The sequence below is a fragment of the Stegodyphus dumicola genome, chromosome 12 (assembly GCF_044657685.1).
Source record: "Stegodyphus dumicola isolate Sdum_Otavi_A_Nest chromosome 12, ASM4465768v1".
Taxonomy (NCBI): Eukaryota; Metazoa; Arthropoda; class Arachnida; order Araneae; family Eresidae; genus Stegodyphus; species Stegodyphus dumicola.
This window is the reverse complement of record NC_140779.1, coordinates 42,485,511-42,508,970: the sequence shown is the minus strand read 5'-3', so window position 1 is coordinate 42,508,970 and position 23,460 is coordinate 42,485,511. Positions and strand designations below refer to the sequence as shown.

The window sequence follows — 23,460 nt, the reverse complement described above, 5'->3', positions numbered from 1 at the left end:
GTACTGTCGATTGCCATAAACAAGAGGAGGTGTACAAATGGATGTTAAAGCAGTCCCATATACATAATTTCAATGTTCAACGGCTAATCGTTGAGTTATGAGAGATACATACGTACATGCAGATGTCACAAAAAATCCATTTTGAATTCCTTTTACAATCAGTTTTGGATTAAAGAGTTCTTTATTCTGAGCCTACGTACAAAATTCACGCAAAAAATAGTCAAAATTTCTTTAAATATAATGCAGGGCTCTAATATTTGGTGGCAACAATTTGAAAAGTGAACCGACATTTTTCACCAAATGAACCGACATTCATTTGAAAAGTGAACCGAAAACAAGAGTTTTCAACACAAAATGCCAAAATGAAATTAGTAAATTAAAAAATAGTTTGTATTATGCAAAATTAGTGCGAATAATTTAAACGAATTTCATGTATTATATAAACCTGATTTACATTCCATAATGATTTTTTAAGCACTTTTAGAAACAGGAACTTAAAGCCCATAGGGACACACAATTTCCTGACACAAAAAATAGCTTCTAAAAATGTCCCTTAAAAAATTAAAAACATAACTTAGCATATTTGCATATGGTGCTCCAAAACATTAAGAATATTTCAAGTAATTCTGATTATATGGTTCTTTACCAAATAAATTCATTTAAAACATTAACATGGTCAACATTTTTCTTGTTTTGTATGAAAGTCAATAAAAAAATTTAAACTTCATATATTTTTATGGAAAGGTGTTAGATGAACTAACTCGGCATAGTCTAAATGCTTATCTTAATATCCACATTTTATAAAAGACATTTTACTCTGTTTTCATTCTGGTCAGTTTAACAAATTCACTGAATAGGATTTCCCCTTTAAAGCAAATAGCAACCAATTCTTCCCCAAAAGCCCTCCATGAAAGCAAAGCATCCCTTTCTAAAAGGGTAACTATTGTGTGCTCTTTTATAATTATGCAACCTAAATCGGAAATAGATCCAAGGACACAGCATACTTCAAACTGAAATGAAAAATGAGCATTTTAATTCTGATATTCTGAGATCATTTTAAAATTCATTCGTAATGACATTCACAGTTTCAAGAGTTAAAATATACAGTACTTTCTGTTCATAAATACACCATGTTAACAAAGCAGCACAAAAATCACATTTAGTAGATATCATAACTTAAAGTGCAAATATAAAAATTTAATATATTTTAGAATATTACTAACAGAACTCTCTAGTAATGTAATACATGTGAAGTTTTCAGCAGTATGAGCACTTCACAATTTAGCACGATCATATTCTGGCACACTAAAGAGAACATGTGAAGTTACAGACCCATCAAGTAGTGTTAGACATGGTTGGATCCCAAATAACAAGATAATCTTCCACTATATAGAAATATAAAAGTTCCTAGCCAACTGAAACAGGTTCTACTTAGTAAATTGGGTGGGGGGACATAAATATTTGATTCCAATTTTCTTCAAAAGTACTCCCCATTTTTTTCAAATACATATTTATTGAAAAATCATGTTATGTATATCACATTAAACTTTTTTAACAACTGCATTTTTTTATTTATACAGTACATATGATAAATAAAAGAATTCAATAATTTCAAATTGAAGAAAGTTGCCAGCCAGGTTGGAAAGGATGTTGACTGAAAAGTTCTCAGCTATGGGATCCACTCGGCTCTTGACATGCCTCATTGACTACATGGGTATATAAAGCTTGCAGATGGAATACATGTCCCATAATGATAAATGCAGTTAAAATGATTTGATGGATTTCAAGTAAGGCATGCTGAGGGCGATACTGTCTTTGAAAAAAACTTTGTGCTGTATCTGTAATTAAAGTATCTTAATAAATCACAGATAATGCAGTAGATTTTAATATCATTAGATACTGGAAATCCACAAACATTAATGCTAGAAAAGCATTTATTATTTATTTACAAACAATATGCTACTTGCACAAAAAAGATCAGCAAATGATTTTTCAAATGAAAATAGACTCACTAAACAGGTGTTTCAGAAAATACATAGTACGTATTAATAGAAATTACAATCAATAAGCACTGTTATGCATAAGATTCTACACCAAACTCATGATAAATGCATCAGCTTTAACGAGATAAACTGAGCAAATCGTGAATATGAGTATAGTCAAGAGGGAGAGGATGATCTTAATTTATGATGCTGAGTGAAAGCTACCTATAATGGCAGCGGTTTATTCTTAATACAGTCAAAAGTCGTTAATTCGGACACCCATAATCCGGAATAATCTATAATCCGGACCTCAAAGCTAAAAACTTTCTGCGCATGCGCCGCGTTGGGACATGCGCACAAGCGTTTTACGCGTGCGCGTAAGATTTTGACTACTGCGCATATGCGTGTGCGCAAGTGCAGAATACGTTTTTGCCTGTGCGTTTAATGTATAACGGACGGTGTAAGCTAAAATTATCTAATTATCTATTCCAGTTAATGTTAATGATTGCGTTATTCCTTAATCTTCGAATTGGATCCCGCTTATTATTTTTTGCAGACTGTAAGAGCAATTTTATAAAAGTAAACTTGAACTTTCGATTATGTCAAATAGAATTTCCGATGCTGGAACTTCCAAAGGATCTACAAAACGAAGGTATGTTTCGATGTCCAACAAACAAAAAGTGAATTGCTGCAAAAAATGGATAAAGACATGAAGAATGTGACAGAGAGGTTAGTGAAAACGAAAAAATTTCGATTGACAAGTTAGTCGGTATTCTCGGCACAGCAATTAACGGGACTTGAACAGCGGAACTTTGTAACTGAACAAGAAATTATGTCTGTTTATAGAATTAAAGAGAAAGTATTATCACATAAAACGAAGCAACTTAAACAACTTACCTTGAAAGAAATGTTTAATAAAGTAAACAAATAAATATTAAGCTTTTTTTTTGTAAATTTTGATCATAATTGTTCTTTATTTCATAAATTACGGTTTCATATTTTTAATTTTAGAATTTCTGCATGCCATCTTACGAGATTTAAACTGATGATCTATAATCCGGAAAAATCGATAATCCGGAATCGCCGAAGTCCCGACGAGTCCGGATTAACGACTTTTGATTGTATACGCTAAATGGAGATATCAAACAGCAATCTATGAAATTCAAATTTTAGAAATGCAACCAATAATGATGTGGAAATTATATGCAATAATGATCTGGATGTCCATCAGATCACCTTTTCTATCTATCATGTTCCTTATAATGAAACATTTATTCCATCAATCCAATCATATATCTTTCACATATTCTCCCCCATGCACAGAAGTGAGATTTTATGAATCTGTAAAGTCTTATTACCTTCTGAGTAAAAATAAAAGAGAAATATAACTGTAAATTTTACTCAGATTCATCTGTTTTTATAACAAACCTTCTTAATTTAGGAACTTTTTGTGCAGAAGCATGCACAACAAATTACAGATATATGAAATCTCTTTCCTATACATTAGAAAAATTTACAAACACGTTTTTCATACCAGTGAAACTCCATAACTATTATTACTATTAAAATTTACACACTGATACTTATGTGCCCTTTTAAAATTATACACCATTATATATGAGAAACAGTATGCATTATTCTGCAGAATATAATCAAGAATTAGAATCTCAGTGATCTGAAATGGGCCTAAATATTAAGTAAAATGGTATACCTAATCACAAATAATCCAACAGTTTTTAGCAATCAGATGGCAGATATATAAAAACTGAAATCTAGATTTTTCATTTTCTTCTCTTAAATTGTTGTAAAAGCTAGTCTTCCATATTAGTTCTAGCAGCAAATACTTTATTGAAGTGAATAATGCAAAATTATTTATTCACATCCATTTTCTGATCTGACACATTAAAGAGAGAGAGATAAGAACACTTCTCTTTATATTAAAACAATAATCCTTTAAATTTGTATACAACTTATAATAAAGTATTTCAGTTTTAATATGAGATATTAAGTTTTCAAACCAAAAAATATCAAAATCTGATATTGGGATACTGGCTTATTTTATGTGCACAGCAATACAGTCTGTCATTACAAACTGGAACATATTACAAGACAAGAAAAAATAACTTGGATGAAATCTGGAAGAAAATATATATCTATTACTAAAATTTTATATAATTTATTCCTACAACTTCCAAATGTGAATAAATCCAAGTGCAGCAGAGAAAGTATTGCATCTTCTGTGACAAATAATACAATAACAAAATATTTCCAGGCTTCTACGAAGACTAGAGATATCACGAGATAACTTATTAAAAACGAAATTCAGGATCATATTTATCTTACGAACTTTCAGAAAATTTTTATGGATATTATTAAAAAATTCATCAAATCTGAACTGACTGAATTAAAATTAACAGCCATTAAAACTAAATAGCTTACACACTTGAAGAATGAAGAATTTGATACATTATATATCTTGTTTATCAAGAGGTCACAAAATGTGATACAAGAAAAGGAATTTACATCAGGCATATTCTTGGTGTCTGCACATAAACTGAAAATTTCAAACAAATGAAATATTTTGTAGAGTCATTAGGTTTTTCTTTTTTTTGGGGGGGGGGGAAGCAGGAGAGGTGCAAAATAAGCAATGCCCTTGTCGGCGTTCAAACTCCGGACCTCCTGAATATGAGTAAGGTATGCTTCCAATTACACCACGAAGGCATGTGGAAAGCAGGGAGAAAATATCTTATATATTCCTCTTTTTAAAGGGCAACTAGGGATTAGGGGACCTAGTCACCAATCTTGGTGGTGATGAATTATCATCCACCACCTTTTTTAGTTCAGGTGCAACTTGTACAGTCATTATTAGTCCAAAGGGATTTGAGTCCCAAAGGACTATTACTTTCGTTTTGGCATTTTGCGTCGGACTCCTATAAATGTCAGTTCACTTTTCAAACTGTTGCCACAAAATGTTACAGTCCTGCATTATATTTAAAGAAATTAAATAATGTGTGTGTGTGATTATGGCAAAGCCTCGAGGGCTATCTGCCTAAGGGGAGGGATGCCTTTGTGGAGGACTTTCTAAGGGAAACTGGCTCGTATACACGTTACACATGGGGAAATCACAAAAACGCCCATGCAGCCAGCCCGTTCGCAGGATTCGAACCTCGGACCGAACTACCAGTGTTCAGCGACTTTACCGCTCGGCTGCTGGTGGGCCGAAATTAAATAATGAAAATTCTGCATAAATATATGTATATTTCTTGCGTTGTAATAAAACAATGGTATCTAGAGCCATCCAACTTTGAATGACGTAATCCTACTGCAAATATGGGCATCTGAAATCCCAAATGTGAAATTTGAAATTTATTATCAATTTCATATTTTGTAAAACTTTAACGAATTTTTGAATAACAAACTGAACGATTTAAAAGCGAACAATGGCAACACTCTACGGGAGAGGGCAGGGACCTTTTTATCGGAAATTCTAAAGATATGCTCATTTTAAAATTATTTTGTGACATTGCTATTGAACTAAATTTTATCGTTTAAGTGCAAAGAACATGATATTTAATAAATAAAGGTAACACACAAAATGTGAAAAAAACGCCCCTTTCTACGTAATTTAAAATCTGAAACATTTCAGATTTTTATTCATTTATTTATTTTTTGAGGCAGGAAAGGTGAAAAATATGCAATACCCTCATTGAGATTCGAATTTCAGACCTTCTGAATATACGTTGAGTATGCTTCCAATAATATCCTGAAGGCATGGGAAAAGGTGGCAGAAAATTCCTTGTAGACTCTCTCTCTCTCTCTCTCTTTTTTTTTTTTTTTTTAAAGCTGGATACATAAAAAACATGCAATGTGCTTGCTGGGATTTGAATTTGGACCTCTCAAATACACGCCGAGTGCGCTACCGTTACACCACAAAGGCATACAGAAAAGAAGGAGAAAATACTTTATACACTTCTTCTTTTAAAGGGTGACTGGGGATTAGGGGACCTAATTGCCAAATCCTGGTGGTGACAAATTATTGTTCACCACCTTTTAGTTTGTGCACCACTATAGCATCATTATGGTATTTTGAAGCAGCAGATGTGAAAAATGTGCAATGTTCTAGCTGGGACTCAAGCTCGGTCCTTGAATACACGCTGAGTGTGCTACCATTATGCCATGAAGGCATGCAGAAAGGAGGGAGAAAATACCTTATAGTTTGACACAATGGTTTAAGTGTCAAGAATAAGCACATTTACAACATTTATGTTTTAAAAATACATGCTACATCAACTATGCAGGAAATGATCAGGACGTTTCAATGCACGAAATACATGTCTATAAATTTAAAGCTGGAAAAAAGAATTACAGTTTTTAAACATATTCATGTAGTAAAATCCTTAACTGCTCTTAACCTGCAGTTAGGCACTGATTCATCAATTTTAGAGTAGAAATTCAGAATGAAACAAGTCCTGCACTGCCATGTCCTCTTTCTTTTTACTCAGAACCATAACATGTATTGCATCAATCAATGAAATATTTTACAGGGACCTTCTTTCTTCATATCCTTTACTCTCACAATGGGAGACAGTAATCAAATTGCATGCTATCATGTTACAAGGTGAGAATATTCATTGTTTACTAGTGAACTTAATACAATTTATTATTATTTCTTAATATACTAGAAACAATTATTTTGCTTTAAGGTTTACGTTATAAAGTCTCTTTTTAAATCTTTTGTTACTTATTTGATAGTGACAGGATAAGTGCATGCAAAGGATACATCCTGTAAAGAATGATTTAAGAATGGAGGATGTATTTAGAAGCTTCATTGTGCTATTAGTATCTGTTTTAAGATATGAAAAATCTTGTTCTTATATTAGAGTTATCCATGCATGAGCAATCTCCAAGAGGTCTTCACTTAAATGAGCAAATAGAAATATCTATAAATATTTAAAATATGCATTTATTATTTTATATACTTAGCAATATTCAATAAATCAATACACAAACAAATACAGCCAAATATGAACATATTAATACAATATTTTGAAAATTTTTTTGTTAAAAAGTATGCATTTTGTGGAAATTCAGGATGTGCTACAGCAAATCGTAAATCATTTTCTTCATAAAAAACAGACAAAAGAAGCTAGCTTCTTTATTTTGTCAAACAGCATATGTGAGCATTAACAAAGGATGTCCAGTTTACCAAAAGAAATTTCAGAATAAACTATAGACGATGAGAACAAAGAAGAATACAAAAGATGAATTCTAAAAGAATCATCCTAGATTCTTCATCATTTAGTACTGAAAAACACGAAAAAAATCTAAAAGGAAATGGCTACTAAAAATTACAGTCAGACTTGTGATAAGAAGATATATTCAGTTTACAAAAATCCAAGAAAGAGCAAACAGTTTCAGAACTGAGGAAATCTTCAACTTCATTAGGAAATTAATCAACCTGACAAAAGCAGCTACATCAATGCAAAAACTTCAAGTTGCCTGAAAGCAGCTGAAATATTCAAAGGATTTGCTGAACAGATGTAAAGATTTCAAAATCAGTTAACACTTTGCTATTAACACCATGGATAACATACAGCATGAAAATCTTACAAATAGGAGTTAAGAGTTTGAGATAAGGAATAGACTTTTGATTCTTAGCTAATTCTAATACTGTTTTTTACTATTTTTCCTCATGAAAGACAGTATATTGTTTTTGCACTAGTAGCAGTGCTTAGGCACTTCATTTTTTTTTAACAGATTAAGAAATATATACAAAAATAGGATCTTTGGTGGCTACAGCTTGTTAAAATCAATATCCTATGACCTACAATTTTGAATATGCATATATAAGAAACAGAGCAATGTGAAATCATTTGATTGGTAAAGTGCCAAAGCAGACAGTCTACCACAAAATCAAATGATTTCAAGTGCTCAATTATAATGGAAACAGAACAGAAAAAGAAAGGAAGCATACACCATAGTCTGAAAAATAGTGAGAAAGACAATTGAGTTAAATTCCAGAAATTTTATGATAAAAGATGTGCAGATCAATGAAGAAACAACTTATCTGACATAACAAACCAAAAAAAGATAAATTACACAAGCAGGCCATATGGGACTGATTACAGAAATTTGCACTTACATGAAAATTTTCACCTCTGAACATGGTCAAAGTCAACAATCCATAATGGAGAAGGGATATACACCAGTGGAAAAAAACTTGTTTTTATTAATCAAAGGATAAAAGTTAAAGCACAAAGCCTACTTTGAGATGTTCTCTCATTAGTGGCAAGCACATTAGAAAAACCTACATAAATCTTCCAACAAAAACCAACATGCAGAGTTTTAAGTTACTCAAACTATAATTTAAAGCGCATTTTTAAGACTTTCTTACAGCACAAGAATGGCCTTTAATCTGCAGCACACATTTCAGAAGAGTTAAACCCCATGGAAATTTGGCATGCTTAAAAATATTCAATACAAAAAGAATGGGAAGATTTTCAATACATGGTTTATGAAACGGACTAAAGAAACATATATATATATGGTTCTGTGTAGTGCAAATCATAAGATAGCAACTACCCTGTGATTTCAGGCATAACAATTATTTCAAAGCAATTTAGTATCTCAGTATTTAAGAACAGATCTTCACATTGCATGTTTCTGTATTCCACATTAGCCATCTAAATAAATTAATAATTATAGCATAAATTTTTCAAAAATACAAAAGAGCAAATTTGGACTATGCATGATGCAGGTAGGTGACATAACACACAGTATGCCACCAGTTTCTAGATCTCATAAAGTAACTTAAAATCTCCTCAGTTAAATGGCAAAATCAACACATGTCAGAAATTCTTTGTTGGACAGTTTAAAAGGCATCCTCTATGACCAATCATGAGTCACAACATTTTCAAATAACAGAAGTCAAGACAACACCAAATCTGAGAAAAGATGGAAGCTTCTTTGTCTTGCAGCAACTCATGATAATGTAGACATGTAGAATGGGGCAGAATTTGATTCCAGATAAAATTTATAAAAATTTAATTTATATATACAAAAAAAGATGTAAGTTTATGCTAATTCTGCATGTATGAATAATTCATGACTGTTTAAATTCAAATCTTTAGGAACAAAAAAGAAGTTTAACACTAACATGTTGGACAGTTTCAGTTGCTATTGGAGGGATTTAAAGAAACAGCCATTCTCTTCTAAATGAAAGTTCAGTGATAGCATCTGCATGATTCTGAGGTAGATTTTTCTCATTGGGAAACTTGCAGATGGAATATACAGCACCATGAATAGACAGTAATGAGTATACTAAAATATTGAAGAACTATTTTATGTTATTTCTAAAATATTTTCAAAAATTTCACTTATTAGCAACATAATGCCAGCATATACAGTGGTAATGCAAAAAAATAGTACTTCCAGTCAGCTTCTGATCAAACTGTTAGAGTTGTTTACTAACCCAGTGAATTGCACTCTCACAAAACATCAGTAGAAGAGCAGTGTGGTAGGCTGGATAATAATAAATACTAGGACTCTGGTAGAGAAGCTCAAGAGTGCAATTTTCGAAGCAAGCTGAATTTTGAGACAGAACTGCTTTAATGGATGGAGGATTAAAGGAAAAACTACATTTATTACATTATTTTTAATATTCAGACAAATGAGAACTTTTAATTATCAAATAAATTTTCTTTATCGTAAATTCATTGTCATAATTTAATGAAGTAAACATATAATTTTGATATGGTCTGAAATTGATTTTTTTAAATAAAAATGCTGACAGGCATTCGATTGTCAGGATGAATACAGAAATGCTCTTTGAGATACTGCATAATGTGGGAATGCAAGTTTAAACTAAAATGCTGACATATTCAAAATCGAAGGAGGATTTAACCTTTTGATACATAATGTATTAAATATAAAGGTGTCATTTTGATAATTTGTAAATATGTTACAGATAGCAACATATATATTTATATATTAAAATTTTTTTGAAACATGTTAAGGAGCATTAAAATTATAATATACATCCAAGTTACTTTTTACAGCCTGTATTTCTAAGCCATTAATACAGACATAAAAGTACCACTGGATTCAGCATCAATTCTAAAATTTAAAATAAATGCCTTCACATAAATAAAACATTAAATAATTTGTAATACTGTTCTTTATTATTCATATTCTAAACTCTTCTATAAAATGCAATTCTTAATGTTATTTTTTTTTAGAAAACTACATGCATTATATGATTATAAATCATACTACTCTTACAACTTAATATCTTCAATTTCCAACTCCAATTTAAGTATTTATGATTACTGAATACTTCAAAGTAATTATATATGATTTATTTACAATTTTTGTTAACAATATTTTGATATAATAAACTGAAGTAATCAATTCTTTGAAATTTTATTTTATATATTTATATTTTTGGTAATGTTTAGTATATATAATACTGAATTATTCAATTTCACTAAAGGATTATGATGATTTGATAGTTAAAATATTGTGATTTAATATTCAAAATAACTACAATATATACCACTAAAATTTGGAAGGGCCTTATAAATGGGTATTTTGAAAAATGAAATTGCAAAATGAGAGAAAGGAGTTCCCTTGTCATAATATATAATAAAATTACACTTAAAATATGAAAACACACAGAGGTAATTATATATATAAATTGCATAAATACTGTTAATAAATATAAAAAAAGCTCAGGAGATGCCAAGTATTCGATATGTGAAAATTCCAGATAGCTGAGCACAAAAAATTCAATTCACAGTAGGAAAGCGAAATAAATCAGAGAAAAAATTTCCAGTCTCAAGTTATCAAAACAATCAGCTTACATGTTATCAACTTGAATATCAAAAGCCTATATTAAAGAGTATGCAGGATTTAAAAAATAAAATAAAATTAAATTAAAAAAAAAACTGTATTTTAGGTATAACAGCCAATGTGCTTCCGTAGGTCTTAAAGTATAAGAACATGTTACCCAAATATTACATCCTGTCAATCATGAAAGATTGCTGATATCCTGCCAAATTTTCACCAATGATTCATCAAAGTTTAAATTAACAAGTTGCTCTTTATTTAGTTAGACAATCAAGGGAGGGATACAGTATATAAAAACCTTAAATTGCTCATTATGATTTTTCATATTACATCACCCTGGTTTCTCAGTTTTAAAATACAGTTGCATACTGTGCCTTACCCCCACTATTCTTGATGCTGGGATCTCACAATTTTGAAAATATATCACTACATGTTGTTTGACTGAAGGCAGAACCTAATGTTTAATCTTAGGGAAAAAAAGGACTGGAAAACAAAAATAAATAGCAGCTAACTTACAGCCTTCTCTACAAAGATTAACATAGCACCAAGATGAAAATCATGCTCCATCACTAGTGCTCTAAATAACACTATTTGGCAACAGTTTTTGTCAATAATGGTCAACTCGAAAGTCGAAAATGTTTGATGTTAATATATTGGCAAGAGGAGTTCTTGTAATAAATTAGGGAAATGGTTACTCACTCTGAATGTTGTACCAAAGCGCATGGGTTCGAATCCCGGAGAAGGGTATGGATGTAATTTGTCCATCCCCTCATAGGAAGCAACAGTTGCCCACCTATTAGGTGCCTCCATAATAAAGTGACCACTGCTTTCGGCCTTAATAGTGGCCAACATCTATGGATGGACTAGGCCCGAAATTGGGGAGGATAAAAGTTCTTGTGATAAAACAAATTAGAATGCCTGTCATGAACTTGGGTTCTCACATAATCTTGTGCCATAACTCACATTTTTTATGACGAGTACATAGCTACAAGAACAAATTCTTGGAACAAAACGATGGATATAATAGTGCGAAGGATCGTAATCAACATCTAATAATTGCATTCATGTAAGTAAGTGCAGTTACAAGTCCTAATCTTATATTTGAGTTAAAAAGTTTGACAAGTCTATCATTTGCTTGATTTTTCAGGGGATCTAAAGTATTCTGGATACTCTCCCGTTAGTTGAATGCCAGATAATCAGGCTTTTAAAGTACAATAGCTATGTCTAAGTGAGCAATTTTAGTTTAAGCCTGCATTTACTATATTCTTCACTGGTTCATCTGAAAACAAATATGTTAAGAATGTTTCACTAACTTTTCTGAAATGCTTATCACCCACATTCTTATTTCTTAAAATTTATTCTAAAATGCACAGAAAGTCTTACATTCAAGGGTTTTTTTATTTTCAAGTAGATATGGTAATTCTGAACATTCAATTCAACACAAAACACACTGATTCTTAACTTAGTCAGATTTACTTAATAAATAGTTATATGTATAATATAATCTTAATATAGGCATTTATGAAAAAATAATATTCAATACTGATTTTTTTTTTAGTCAAGAGGAAATAAGACAGTAATATTTACTGAAATTAATGCTAATACCACCTTAAACTCAGTAACTGAGTTCTTTATTCTGATTAATACTGTTAATGTCTCTATCTTTCTTTTAAATATAAATTAATTGGTATGAAATCATGTTGTATTACTAAATGTTTTGATAATAATATGAATGACAATCTGAATTAGTGTTACTGAAAATGTTTTATGTGTAATTGAAAAAGCTTAGCTCATATCATAAACAATATAAAAATATTCATGGAACATTTATAATACAACTTAATTTTTCACATCATGCTTACTTTGAAGTAAGATTACACGGAATCCTTATTACTAACTAGAAGCTTTGATTTAAAATTCTCCAGCAATATTGTTCAGTACATTATTTTATTTATATCATCTGAACAATGATTAAATTTAGATTAATACAATTTTAAAATTTACAGTGTGTTTCAAATAAACTTCATTTCAATTTTGCAGTTTTGAAATCTAATCTTTGTGATTAATAAGTGAAAATTTCTTTGGTGCACAGGTAAAAAATTGCAACAATAGAATAAATAAGAATATACATCATGTATTACAGCACATTTTGATACATACAAGCAAAAGCAGTCACATATATGTAAAAAAAATTAAGCTGTAAAAATACAAAAATAATAGTACTTACATATTAGTGAGCCACTTTAGTAGAAGTTGCCAAATTTTCAGACTACGGCAAACTTCACCAGCTATGTGCATACAAATTTTTAAGTTTTAAAAAGAAGTTATGCTTACTTGGAATGTTAAAAAAAAAAAAAAAAAAGGTTTGAAAATAGTAAGTGCTTAAGTTAACTTTTACTACTTTCATACCTTTTTTTTTTTTTTTTTTTTTTTGTTGTTGTTGTTACATTTCAAGATCCAATGGTTTTTATGATAATTTTTGTCTTAAATACAGTTTTAAAATATGCACTTGTGGAATTTGTTTGCAGTAGAAGAAACTGCACTAAGATTTTTACAGAAATACCTATTTGGACTCAAAATCACTAAAGGGATTTATGCTTTGAATTGAAAGTGATCATCATGAAATTTCTAAAAAAAGAAAATAATGACTTCCCCCCAAAAAAACTACTAAGATGGTTGAGCTAATATGCAAGCACCATAATAAGAACTATAATTGTGCCCTTTAAATATGATTGTCTACAGTGTAAACAGCAATGAGGAAAAAAGGAAAGGTGTATCATAAAATTTATAAGCATTGACAAAAATTTATTTTACATAAAATTCATAAAAATTAATTTGAAAATTAGAATTTGCATTTACTATCTGCAACATGAAATTCTTAAGTAGCTAAAAGTTATAAACAATCATCAAATGAGAAAGCACTCATTATTCACAATGTAAGATGATAAGATTTCAGCAACTATTTCTATATACAAAATATCAAAAATAAAAAATTATACAATTTTTCAAAGATAGGTACAATAATATCATTAAATTACACATGAAAAAATATATAGCAATAACAATTTTATCCAAATTACAAAGGAGGAGGTTGAATACAGAAAAGGAGAAAGGATTTGGAACTATATGTATATATATATATATATATATATATTCCTCATTTCAAATTAAATAAGAAGACTATTCTAATTAAATTAAAGTCAGGCGGCTACAAATATTTGGGATATTTTATTTAATTTATTTTAAAGATTTCCCTCTCCTGTTTCTAGAACAGAAATTAACGTCTTCATTTGGTGGAGTAATCTGGGAGACATTTTTGTCTGAATGGAGAGACATGTCTTCTAGATAATGCACTGGCATTAAGAAGTTGGATCTTTGACTTAAAGAAATAAGATAACAAGTTGTCATCATTACGTTCTATTAATATTAAATCTAACACTGAACACAAAATTAAGCTATGAGGAAATACATATTCCCCAATTTTTGCATAAATAAACAATAAGCTAAAACATATTAATTATAACAAACAGAAACAAACGATCTTTGGCATAATGAAATGTTTTCTGAAATTCAAGCCTTGATTTTATGCAACAATGGATATTAATTACTACAATACAATTCTAATAATTCACATACTCATGAACATATGGTTGTGGAGATTAGAGAATTTTTCAGATTACAGGTTATGTCTTCATGAATTTTGTTTACATTATAAATTATTTACTCTTATTTATAATTATTTACTCTTACTAAATTAATTAAATCTGCACTGTTTACAACAAATAAATAACTAAATTACATCTTAATAATTTTTTAATCAGCATTTATTGAACACAAAACTGTTATAGGCTTTTAACAGGGTTGCCACTCAAAAAGCAGAATGAAATTCCCTGACTTTTCCAGGTGTGTTTTGAAAAAATTCCAGTCTATCCGGATAGTGTGCATTGGATAGTGCGGATATCCGGATAGTGCGCTGAGAGGTAAATTAATTATGGTACCATTTGAAAACACAAAAATTTGCCAATTGCATATGACTTATTATATATATATAATCCTGAAAGCTATTATAACTATAATAGGAGTTGTTTTCTCCACTGAAGATTGAGATTAGAATCTGCCCAATCTGGATTCAAAAATGAGTTTTTTTGCAGACATTTCGCAGCTAAACGAAAGAAAGAAATCTATTTAATGATATTTTAAAATAAATTCAGGTATTTTATATTTATTTAGCAGCCTACATAAGCAAAAATACGTGCATTCAAATTTCCTGATAGTGTCATGACACTGCTAGATTTATTTAGTTTAAGAATTATGCCAGAGAATTTTGCCTGAAATTTGAAAGTATTATTAACTAATAATAAATAAATTTAGAGGAAAGAAGAACAGTAAATGATATAAATAACATTAAAATGAAGTTAATTACTTAAAAATTGAATTACAATAATCAATGATATTTTGGCGAGTATAGTCATATTACGCGTTAGCCTAGATGACTGATTCTATTTTTTTATTTTACTGCAAAACGAATCATAATGTCGACAAATCCTATGTATACCATACATGAAGGTTAGGATAAAAAAACTTTTCTGCAACAGGAATGGCTCTGTCCCTACGTAGAGAGAAACAGCTGTGTATGCACAAAATATCTGTCGCCGAAGCTCGCGAAGTTCAAAAGTCAAGTTTATCAAAAGTACATAAAACGAATATCATTTTAAATTTCTTCAAACTTTAAAGGAAAAGAAAATATTGTTTCATGCGAGTAAATTAATTAATAATAGATTAGTTATTTGGAGCAAAAAAAATTATGAAAATCCAAGTATAAATTATTGCGAAGTCAACGTTTCTTCTAAACACATGCTTCACAATTTCCTGTACACATCGCGGAGGAGGAAATTCTCGCCGTCAGGTTTCGTCGTCAAATCCCTCAGGAAAATTTTCCCTCCGCTTTCTAGCATCACTATAGCAAACTGATTTACATTACCACTATGGAACCTTTCTTTCTTTACATAGACGTTCTTACATTAGAACAGAGTACATGGGGGCTATTCTAGCTTCCATGGTACCGCATATTAGGATTAAACCAATTTTGTTGTATACGAGAATGGGAAGGTATTTTTTTTTTAGTTCAATATGCACTGCACATGCAAGTCTTAGGATTCTCGAGGTTACTGGAAATTAAACTTGCCGGAAATTTGCTTTGCCTTTCTAAAAGACAATCTGATTGGAGCTGCGAAAATTGGCTCTACGCCAGTTGCCCGAATGACGCTCATTCGATACATAATTCGCCAACAAAGTGATTGCTTCCAACGTTGGCGCAAAACTCGCTTTTTGGGGGATCACCGTATGACATTCCCTGACTTTTCCAGATTTTGACTAAAATATTTAAATTCCCTGACTTTTCCGCTCAATTTTCGAATTCCCTGGCCTTTTCCGGTTTTCCACGTAGCGTGGCAACCCTGCTTTAATACCTGTATATACAGAGAAAATAAGGTACTGTTCTATTATCAGGACCAAGGTACTATTCTGTTACCAGGGCCAGATTCAGAAATGTATGTATGAATGGATGGAAGTGTTCCTGTATGCATATATATATATATATGCAAGTATAAATGTATGTAGGCATATACATGTACACATATATGCACATCTGTACATACATTCATACATTTTTCAATCCGGTCCCGATAACATAACGGCACCAAAAATAATATCAGTACAAGGGGGAAGTGACAGAAGTGAAATTTTAGATTTATTAAAAGAAAATTTATTTACTTCATCCCTCGTTACCACATTTCTTATTTTTTTAACACTAGAAAAATTTCTATATGGACTATTTTCAAATCACTATTCCTGTGAACCAGCAATATAAATAAACTTCTCTAATGGAAAAAAACCAGTAATAATTTGCATTTGAGTTGAAGTTAAACATATCAAAAGTTTTGAATAAATATATTATTTACATATGTTAACTACATATATTCAATTTTTAATCAAAATATATCAGAATGCTTTTTTTAAAAAGTTGACTGGTTTTATGATTACTGTTAAATTTACCATAGTGAATTTTCTAAAACAAACAAAAGTTTTGTTTGTTGTATTCAACAATGATAATGAATTACAGGCATTCATGAATTAAAGAATTGCAGATTATCAGAGTTCTACTGTATTAACAGAATTTGAATATGATAAGTACTGATAAAATAAATAAATATGAAAACAAACATTGTAGAAACCACATTCATTGTACTGATGAAGAATAAGTAGACTCATGAAAATCTTATATTCTCATGAAATTCTTATATTATATATATATATATATGAAGAGAGGAAGATAAAAATTAGCAGTGAAGTCTAGCACAAACCATTGTTAATTTCAAAACAATTTTAAATATTTAATTTTACCAGCTTAAATTCACAGCAGTTCTTAATTACTTAAGGTACTGCATGGAATATTATGATAAAAACCTTCATTACATTTTTCTTATGCCTTTATGCTTTTAATTCTCAAAGGTATATAAGTAGAAGCCCAGACATAATAATTTAAAAGCACTGTGTAATATACGAATTCATAAAAAATGAATAATTATGGTAACTATTAAAATATCTTGATAAAATAGATAAAAGTAGCTGATGGTGCTGAATGATACCTAACATAAGGTTTCACTTAAGTGAAGACACTTAATTTTGGTTTAAAATAATATAAATTTCTTCTTATCTCAAATACATACCCATAGGACAAAATTTTTATGTCTTACATCTGATTTATCAAAATACACAAATAATCATTTTCTATCGTTTAGGATGAGAATAACCTTTGCAGATTTTACTAGTCATTTCTGCCTGTAAAAGAAAAATTTGTCAAATTATTATATAAATACAAGATTAATAAATCTTTAATTTCTCCCATGGAAAAATAAATACATACAATTTAAAGAAAAAAAAATATGGTCTTTCAAATAAAAAAATAATTTATTATTAAAAAAAATTTTTTTGAAAGTCTGTTTGCTTGGCTTAAGGCCGAACTTCACATTTCCTTAATGAGGTTATCAAATCTAGAGACGCATGATGCTAGGTGGGACAATTCCGAGAAAGAGATTCTGGTAGCATTGGTTTAAATGGGAGGGATCTCAGAAAAACCAGCTCCACTGGAAACGATGTTCTGCCTAGCTATACAAGCAATACTCTGGCTAAATGGTTTGCTTGTAGTAGTTGCATCCAGTGTAGATGTCAACCAATCAGATGAAAGTTCTGCTTCTGAAGGATCATGAGAAATTTTCATTATGGAGATGGCTGTAGTTTGAGGTCGTAGACAACAGAAATAGAAGCCAATTTTATCGAAAGAATATGAAAACCATATTTGGGTGCTTTACTTCTAAAATATAACTGTATAGTTCATTTTTAAAATGTTTATATACTGATACAATTTATAATCATGAAAATTTAACAGTAGAAAGTATTTTGACATTCTTGTATTTTTAATTTATGAATTTTTCATTGGCAAAAGTTTGCCAAGTTTAAAATATTTCATTCAAACCTATAAAGTACCGTATTGAAATATTATCAGTTATATAATAGAATTTTTTTTATTAACCCTTTCGGGACGAACGCCACAAATATGCGTCAGCACTAGATGCTCTTCAGAGCCTAACACCGCATCTTTGTGGTACGGCGAATCCTACACAATGGGACGATGGTCACGCAGTTGCGTCGTGCTTTTGGAACGAAATATTAACTACGTTACGTTTAATACATTACTAATCCCTGTTCCTTTCAAAAGATTGCTCTTGTACATTAGTATTTCTCTCTCTGAGGTCAGAATGGGGTCATCAAGTGTCTGTGATTTATTGAATTTTCGTGAATGTAAACATAATAACATGCTAGCCGATGAAAATGGAAACACGTGGCCTTTTAGCTCCTTTTGAAGTGGTTGTTTATAGTTTTGATTCTATTTTAGGATGGGATTTTATGGGAGATATTCTAGCATGGGTTTTTACTTTTAGATTTATTTGTGTAGCCACGGCTAAAAACCACGTTATCTTTCTGAGGAGAAAATATCTAAAGTTATGAATCATCAATCTATGGATCTTTCCAACAATGACAGTGAAACGACTATAAATTATTGTAGTATTCGTATAGTAGTTCTGAATCTTCAGATTCTGAATTAGAAGACGATAATAATTGAAATGTATGATTGAAATTATGCATGATAATAATGCAATGTTGGTCTCTGCATTGATGCATGCTTTGAGATTTTTCATAGGGCTTTGAAATATTACTTATTACAATATTCTTTATGTATTTCATAATGTTAAGTGAAAAAATTTTTAATTTTTTTTATTATTTTGTATAAACATTTAGTCTTTAATTTAGGTACTTTTAGTTATAGTACAATATATTTATATTTTTATTGTTAAATATCAATTATTTAAATGAAATTTTTTATGATTGAAATTATGATATCTATAATCACATATTTAAAAATGGTTTTATTTCTATGTAAAGTGTACATTTTATCCATTATTATGTAATGTGCGCTTTCCGATATTGCATATTAGGCTTAGTGGGAGAAAATGCTCTGGCCTGTAAGCACAGTCCATGTATAACAGCTCCCATCCTGAAGGAGAGCTATCTTTCACTGGCTGCTGTCCCGAATGGGTTAAATTTAAAGTGATTAATTTTTTTTTAAGTATGTTTATATATGTGTGACTTTACTTTTCTACTAATCACTTATTAACACTCTTTTAAATTAATTATTGCATAATCAATATCTTTTAAATTAATTATTGCATAATCAAACTTCTCTTTTTATGCATCAGTGATGCAAACAACATCACTGATGCATAAAAAGAGAAGCACTGCCTATGTAGTGATGAGAATACTTATTAAAACAAAAGTTGAAATTACTATTTAAAATACTAATTTAAATTCTCACTAAATTTTTTTCTTTTTTTCGTTCAAGGTTTTAAATTGAATTTGTGTTCCTTGGAGATGGTATATGGAAAGTTTTCTTATTATAAATAATTATTAATTATTAATTATATTAATATATATATTGATGTAATTTAGTGTGTGATTGTTGAAGTTTATCAAAAGGAATTTAAGTAAAGGAATATATTATTTGAATATCATACCCAAAAATTTTTACGATTACACTTTATAAAAAGGCTCATTACTAGCTGAGCGATAAAATCATTGAACACTGGTAGTTCGGTCCATCTTTCCAATCCTGGCGAATGGTCTGACTGCATGGAGATTTTCGTGACTTTCCGCATGTGTACCGTGGATGCATAAGTGAATAAAGCAGGTGCAGCCTGAGTAAAATCGCTTAATACTGGTAGTTCGGTCCAACTTTCAAATCTCGGCAAAAAGGCTGGCTGCATGGGTGTTTTTGTGATTTTCCGCATGTGTAATGTGTATGCAGTATGTTGTGGATGCATATGTGAATACAGCGAGCGCAGCCCAGGTAAAATTGCTGAATACAGGTAGTTCGGCCCAACTTTCGAATACCGGTGAAATTTAACATGGGAACTCATTTAGATATGAACAATGGTAGTTCGATCCAACATTCAAAGGACAGCGAATGGGCTGGCTGCATGGGTATTTTCGTGATTTTATGCATGTGTATTGTGTCTGCAGTATTTTCTTGATGCATATGTAAATAAAGCTGGTGCAACCCAGGTAAAATCGATGTACACTGGTAGTTCGATGCAACTTTCGAATCCCGACGAACGGGGTGGCTGCATGGGTGTTTTCATGTTTTCCGCATTCGTAACGTATCTTGTGGATGCATAAGTGAATAAAGCGGATGACGCCCTAATAAAATAGCTGAACACTGGTATTTCAGTCCAACTTTTGAATGTGGGCGAAGGGGCTGGCTCCATGGGTGGTTTCGTGATTTTCCGCATTTGTAACAGGTATGGAGTGTCTTGTAGATGCATTTTTTAATACAGCAGGCTCAGCCCGCGCTAAACCGCTGAACACTGGTGGTTCGGTCCAACTTTCGAATATCAGAGAAATTTAACATGAGAACTCTTATACACACAATGAAAAGTGGGCTTGCCCACTAGTACTTATTAAATTTTTATGTTATTAATGAAATACTTTTTAGATTATAAATACATTAGAAACTATATTTTTACAGTAATTGCTACATACTGATATATTTCATACATATAGATTATGCACGATGAAAAACATTTGTATGTATATTCATTAATACACATCTTATTCATTACATTAATACTAATAAACATACTGTTACAAAACATACAGGCGCGGTAAGATGGCTTCCCCGCAAAGCAGCTTTTGGGTTGCCATATTTGGCGAGAAATAGCCCATTTGGCGATAAAATTGGCGATATACCATGGACAGTTAGAGAACCTTCTGGAACGAATTCTTACCGTTTTAGCCCAGAATGTTCTCGAACACAAGCCGAAAGCTATATAAACCCTGCTGGTCGGCAGTCAGTTAATGTGTGTGCCTCGTCTAGCGAGCTGATAGTTATTGAGCGAGTGTCTCGAAGTGTAGCGCCAAGGTGGTCATCAAGTGCATCGTCGAGTTTTGTCTTAGACTGTGCTAGCTATACTCTTGTGTATCGTCGAGTGCATCGTGTGGAGATTCTCCAGAGTACGTGGAGTTCCGAGAACAACCAAGCAGAGTTGGGAGCTGTACTCAGGTGCTTAGCAGTGAAGCTGTCTCTACTGTTATTGCCTGACAGTGTGAAGGCTGTTTCACTGATTGCTCCAACGTGTTTATAGTAGATCTTCGACGACTGTAAAAAGTGTTATTGGAGCTGTCTTGATTAATATTGGCTAAATAAAGTGTGTTTCGATACTTCATCAACTGTCATCATTATTCACTCCAAATCCACGAACCATGTATGAACGTGATTGATGAAATAAACGCAACAACTGCTGTCAGAAAAGAAAAATCGCAACAACTGGTGTCAGGAGTGGGGTTTGCGAGTGAATGCCAATGACCCGCCTACAGAGGAAAGCCATGGCGGAGGAGATGAATACTTTGATGGACTTCTTAGCCGAGATCATAGGCGAACAGAAGGAGTTGAAAGCCGGATTTGCTGAGATAAAGGCCGGGTGTGCTGAGATAAAGGCCGGATATGCTGAGATAAAAGCCGGATGTGCCGAGATAAAAGCCGGATATGATGACATAAAAGCTGGATATGAAGAGATGACAGCTGATATGAAATCTGGACGAGAAGAGATGTAAGCTGGCCGAGAACAGGTGCGAAAGCAACTCCCACAGATGAAAATGGAGCTTGCGGAAGAAACTGGAGCCATAAAAGAAAATGTGGAAATGACTGAAGTGGCGTCTGAAGTATCAAAGGACGAAGAAATGAAGAAAGTAGCTAATGAACTGTCTGAGGAAGATCAAGAAATGAAGTATGAAACATTTAACAGGATTAAAGGAAAAGAACGAAAACTAGAAGAAACAAAAGATGGGAAAGAAGCTTTCGATTCTCAAGTGCCTGAAGTGGAAGAAAGTGAAAATGCGACTGTTAAGTTCCTCAAAACTGATAGTGAAGTTACGAAGTCGCAGGCAGTAAGTGTTCAACCATCTGAAAGTGCAAGTGATGCAGAGATGGGAAAAGCTGATGTACATTTAGGCAGAGTGCTCCAGTATTGCAAGAAAATTCGCCCACTTCGCAAACTATGTGTGCGTCTCATAGTGCGGATTTTGCGGACAAGGACTTGAGTCTAAACCAGGATACTAGTGTTTGTAAGGTATCGGGCTCCGTTCATGACTCTGATGCAGAATTTGAAGATGGTTTCCAGGAAACGGAGGAAAATGTGCATGTACCAGCTGCTGAAAATACCGATGTGAACTGTACACACGATGCGAACAAACTTCAGAGTGGTGGAAAACTGTTTCAGATCTTTCTGTAGATGGAAAGTTTCAAAGAACTGAATCTTCATATTGTGATATGCAAAACATAAATATACCTGAGAACTGCAGTGGAAAAGTTTTTGACCCGGGTATATTTTAGTGAATAGACTGAGACTGAAATTCATTCTGAACTTTAATTTGTACAATTTAAAATTGTGATGTGTTTAATTTGTGTATATAACTTGAACATAGTGTAAATATTTGTTTCTCTTAAAATTGTGATCTGTTTAATTTGTGTATCTAACTTGTAAATAGTGTAAATAATTGTTTCTTTAGAGCTATGTTACTTGTTTGTTTTATTATGTTTTGTTTGTATCGAATTTGGCTTCTGACCAAGGGTTGTACTGCCCAGGACGTGCAGTCCTCGGGAAGGGGCAGTGTTACGAAATGTACAGGCGCTCTAAGATGGCTTCCTCGCAAAGCAGTTTTAGTGTTGCCATAAAATGGCAAGGTAGCCATATTTGGCAAGAAATCGCACATTTGGAAACATTTGGAGACAAAATTGGCGATATACCATGAAGGGTTGGAGAACCTTCTGGAACGAATTCTTACCGATTTAGCCCAGAATGTTCTCGAACACAAGCCGAAAGCTATATAAACCCTGCTGTTCTGCAGTCAGTTAGTGTGTGTGTGCCTCGTCTAGTGAGCTGATAGTCAGTCATTGAGCGAGTGTCTCGAAGTCTAGCGTCGAGGTGATCGTCGAGTGCATCGAGAGAGTCTTTTAGTG

The 23,460-nt window shown here is 31.7% G+C and overlaps 1 protein-coding gene across 3 annotated transcripts in view; it reads right to left on the bottom strand.

Moving 5' to 3' along the window:
• Positions 1-1,011: 1,011 nt before the first annotated feature.
• Positions 1,012-23,460, bottom strand: part of LOC118194659 (MOB kinase activator-like 3) — a 60,614-nt gene continuing 38,165 nt past the window's right edge. Inside the window, exons 7-9 of one of the 3 annotated variants that reach the window (XM_085827657.1) lie at positions 17,558-17,669; positions 9,139-13,117; positions 1,012-1,838 (exon numbers count right to left, since the gene is read on the bottom strand). In XM_085827657.1, the coding sequence (XP_085683783.1) occupies positions 17,619-17,669 (51 nt within the window). In that variant the 3' untranslated portion in view covers positions 1,012-1,838; positions 9,139-13,117; positions 17,558-17,618. Of the gene's footprint in view, positions 1,839-9,138; positions 13,118-13,599; positions 14,992-17,557; positions 17,670-23,460 lie in introns of those variants that run through there. The other 2 variants (XM_035365828.2, XM_085827659.1) reach the window with 2 other exon arrangements.